This window comes from Myotis davidii, unplaced genomic scaffold (assembly GCF_000327345.1).
Source record: "Myotis davidii unplaced genomic scaffold, ASM32734v1 scaffold496, whole genome shotgun sequence".
Lineage (NCBI taxonomy): Eukaryota > Metazoa > Chordata > Mammalia > Chiroptera > Vespertilionidae > Myotis > Myotis davidii.
In genome coordinates this window covers 1,599,298-1,603,497 of record NW_006289398.1, presented here as the reverse complement: position 1 = coordinate 1,603,497, position 4,200 = coordinate 1,599,298, and the positions used below count along the sequence as shown (strand labels likewise).

General features: G+C 47.7%; 1 protein-coding gene across 1 annotated transcript in view; it reads right to left on the bottom strand.

Annotated features, from left to right (window-relative positions):
- The window catches only part of LOC102756115 (chromosome unknown open reading frame, human C5orf42), a 91,005-nt gene that overhangs the window by 24,832 nt on the left and 61,973 nt on the right, over positions 1-4,200 (bottom strand). The window contains 3 exon segments of the mRNA XM_015562602.1: positions 642-696; positions 1,471-1,603; positions 2,771-2,937. Coding sequence (XP_015418088.1) covers positions 642-696; positions 1,471-1,603; positions 2,771-2,937 — 355 coding nt within the window.

The following is a 4,200-nucleotide window of genomic DNA, read 5'->3' as shown; positions in this document are numbered from 1 at the left end:
TCTTCCATAACTTCCTGTTGGGCCTTAAATATCAGTGTGTTATTTGGGCTTCTAACTAATTGCATTGCTCCACTATAGTAGTTGGCAAACTTGCTCTGTAAAGGGCTGGAGAGTATATGCTTTGTGAGCCACATGGTCCCTTTCTGCAACGCTGGGCCTGCTGCAGCGCCAAAGCCGCACAGACAACGTGCAATGCGTGGACAGGGCTGCGTTTCAGGAAACCGATTCCAGAAACAGGCGTGGTCTGCGCCTGGCCTGTGGCCCTAGTCCCGTGGCTGGCAAACTGCAGCTCGAGAGCCACATGCGGCTCTTTGGCCCTTTGAGTGTGGCTCTTCCTAAGCCTTAGGAGCACCCTAATTAAGTTAATGACAATGTAGCTACCTTTTTTAAGTTTAAAAAAATTGGCTCTCAAAAGAAATTTCAATCGTTGTACTGTTGGTATTTGGCTCTGTTGACTAATGAGTTTGCCGACCACTGGTCTAGTCTGTCAGGAGTGCTCTATTGGATAACACAGACACACACACACACACACACACACACACACACCACTGTGTCAGATCATGTAGGGAGAATTTAGCCTCATTTTAATAGAAACATCTATAACTGAACTCAGACACCACGCTCATCAGGCATATACATACCCAGAGGGATTTCGAAGGCATCCAACGTCTGGGAACCACGATGCTCTCGCTGCTCCTAAACGAATCCCAAATGATCAACCTAAGATTAACTCGATGACATGTATTATTTTTAAAAATATATATCATAGCTCTGAGAATAGTTAAGTCTTAGGAATAGGTTCAAATCCCTTAATTCTAGAAATATTTACTCTACCAAATTATTTACTCCATCAACGTAACCCTACGAAGGAGTTCCCCAAAGTCCCAAGCCAGGCAATAAAGAAAGAGCGTCACCGGCTTCAGGACTGACTACAGCCTGCATTCTCTCCCGCAGCGCGTCTCAGCTCACCGAACCCCCGGGGAGCCCCCTCAGGGCAGAACTGTTCAAGGGCCCACTAATGAGGACTTTGTGAGAAGTGTGCGCCCTGTATACAAAGCTGTTCCATTTAACCTGTTGTTGAAAACTAGGTAACCAGGTCCCCGCTTAGGAGTGTTGGAAGAGATCCGAGTTCCAAAACAGGCTGCATAATAAATGTGTATGGGACCTTCTAGAGGCAGCTAAGGAGAGAGGTGAAACTGAAGCAGGAGAAACCCAAGTCACACCCAATGCTTCACGGTGTCGCAGGAGAAAGCAGAGTGACTTCGAGGTAAGAAGGCCGCAGGCACACGCTCTAAGCCGCAGCCTTTGACTGGCCGTCGAGCTGCGTTCCACCTCACACTGTGCCCTGCTCCCGGAGGCATGTGTGCTCGATCCGAGCTGCAGGTCACAATCGGTGCTCCAGCCCGGCCAGGTGCCCCCCTACCCGCCCTGACTCTGCGCAGGCCGGGGAGAAGGGGCAGGTTTAGGTACCTCTGCTCTCCCAGCTGCCCCTGAGTCATGGTCAGGAAGGACAGCAGCGCCTGGGTGCACGGCCACACTAGGTTTTCTCCTTTGCTGCTCGGAGCTGTTTTCTTGCAGCTCTTTCTCAGCTCGTCGCTTTTGCCTGTGAAAGACGACAGTGTAAAATATATGCCTACTGTTTCAGTAACACCAACCAGTGTTCTATTCGTGTCATGCTACCCAGGGAGACAGTTATGGAAACTATCTCTATAAATTATTTTCAATGGCATTTAATTAAATTAGCAAGATATTCCGCTACAATAAAAGCAGATACCAGCCGAAGTCGGGGACACATGACGCTGTTCCCACCTCCTCTGCTAGGGGCTGACTGTCTGGGTAACCACGGAGTCTCAGGCCAGGATGACGCCCAGTAGGGATGGTCAAGCTCCCTTTCCTGCGGTTCTAAGCTGCCCCAGGAGCCTCCGGACACCTCCATTCAAGGAGGCTAGTTCGGAAGAGGGAACACCCGGACAAGGTGGAGGAAGGACCCGTTTCTGGAAAGAAAGCACTGATAACAGAAGGTAGGGCCATAGATGTAAACATTTCAGAGTGTTTTCTAAATAAGTAATAATCTGCTGGTCAGTACACGTATTGAACGTCCACGATGAGCACAACACTGCAGAGGCCCTGCAGCACAGGTCACAGCCCTCCTGCTACATGCATACGTCTCAGCCTGACGCCGGCCCGTCACTCAGCCTCCCACTTCCTAGATGAGAGAGTGAAGGGCGCGGTCAGACGGGAAAGGCCCATTCGGTTCCGGGTGCTGAGAGGACAGGGAATGCTGCACGGCAGCTCAGGTCTGTGCTGCAGAGCCGGCTGCTCACCTGCCATAGGAAAGGAGCCCCCCGCTGTGAGTGCCAGGAGAGAACTGCCGACTAAAATGGGAAAAAGAACAGCCTTTGTCTCCAGCCCTGGCCACGTGGCTCAGTGGACTGGGTGCTGTCCCGGGCACCCAAAGGCTGCTGGCTCAATTCCTGGTCAGGCTTTGGGCTCGAACCCCTGTAGGCGTGTGCAGGAGGCAGCCAATTGACCCAGGTTTTGCTCTCACATCAAGGTTTCTCTCTCCCCCTCTCTCTGAAAATCATTTAAAAAAATCTTTAAAAATAACAGTATCTGTCTCTCACACAGGGACTTTCCTTGTCCTCAGGTGTTTCCAATGCAGGGCACCGACAGGGAGACGGAACACGCAATCATGTTTGCTAGGAGGCTGAGCCAGTGACTCGCCGTTTATCACCACGTGACGTAACGGAAGGGGTCACTTAAACCTTGCCTTTTCTTGCCGCCCTTTCCTGGCCTCACTTCAGGAGGGTCCCCTTTGTCCTTGCCAAGCTGCAGGTGCCCAGGATCGCCTTGTTCCAGGAAATCGGGGGGTGGTCTCTGTTGGCTTTGCTTAGACGCAATGAGGTTTCCAATCAGAGTAAGCTGAGGGGTTCTGTACTATAGAAAGAGATAAAGCATATTAATGTACAATTACATACCTCAATTATGCAATATGCTAATAAATATTGGGAAAAACATTTGTTTAAATCAAACTAAGATGTGCAAGAGGAGAAACATGACAAAGATGACACGCTGACTTGGACGGGTAAGATGAGGATCCTGATCTTAGAGAGTAAATGACAGTGGAGTGCTGAGAATTTCAACGGGGTTACCCTATTCCAAAAGTTAAGCTACAGTCCTCATCTTCTTCATTTCTTTTCCATATTGAAAATCTTCCTCTTCTAAATGAAATTACATGTCTAGCATTTGATTTTAATTCTTCGAATAGGGAGGATGCACAAGGGTGGAGAGTGTGAATGAACAGACTAGCACACAGCAGCATGTGGATAACCAACGCTGAGAACATTGTTCTAATAAAGACGCCTTCAAATCCTTCTCAAAACGTCTCCTTTCCTACCTTTGAAGCCTTTTTTTTCCTGTTCATAACAAGTTCAGAAGAAAGGAAGGCATGGCAAGTACTTTTTCTAAGGAAATGACCATTTCTTCTCCTAGTACCATCTTCAAACCTTGGTTTAAGTTCAATGTATTGGAGTGACATTGGTTAACAGAATTATACAGGCTTCAAGTGTACAATCCCATAACGCATCACCTGTACATTGTGCCGTGTGTTCACCTCCCCAAGTCAAGTCTCCTCCCACCACCACTTATCCCCTTTACCCTCTGCTACCGCTCCTTCCCCTTTTTCTCCTCTTCAAATCCTAAAAGTGCACTAGAAAATGAATTACTCGGTCACCCTCCTAGGATGGTACTATGAACTTACAAAATGAGAACCTGACCAATTTGAATTTCATCAATAAGAAGCTTTGGTGGCCTTAATAAGATTCAATCTTTTGTTTCAAGTACTTTAAAAAGACACCATTTTTTAATATGTGCAACTATTGATAGACCTGGGTCCACTTAACAATTTTAACCTGGAACAGATTTGGAGGCAAAGATATCAAAACTGCAAGGAGCCTGGAACAACGCTCCTCCTTCTCTCAAGCTCTCAGGGGCTGCAGACAGCCCGCTGTTCCGAGGCTGGCCTTCTAATTGACAAGGAATACGCCCGTGTGGAACATTCTGGAAGAGAAAAAAGCTATTACGTAAGTTGAAAATATGTAACAAACTCATTTGGTAAATGTTGTTCAATACGCTCAGGAGGGGTTGGGATGTAATAATTGCCAAAAAGACTATTTACTCCAGGAATAAAAAACCACCCAA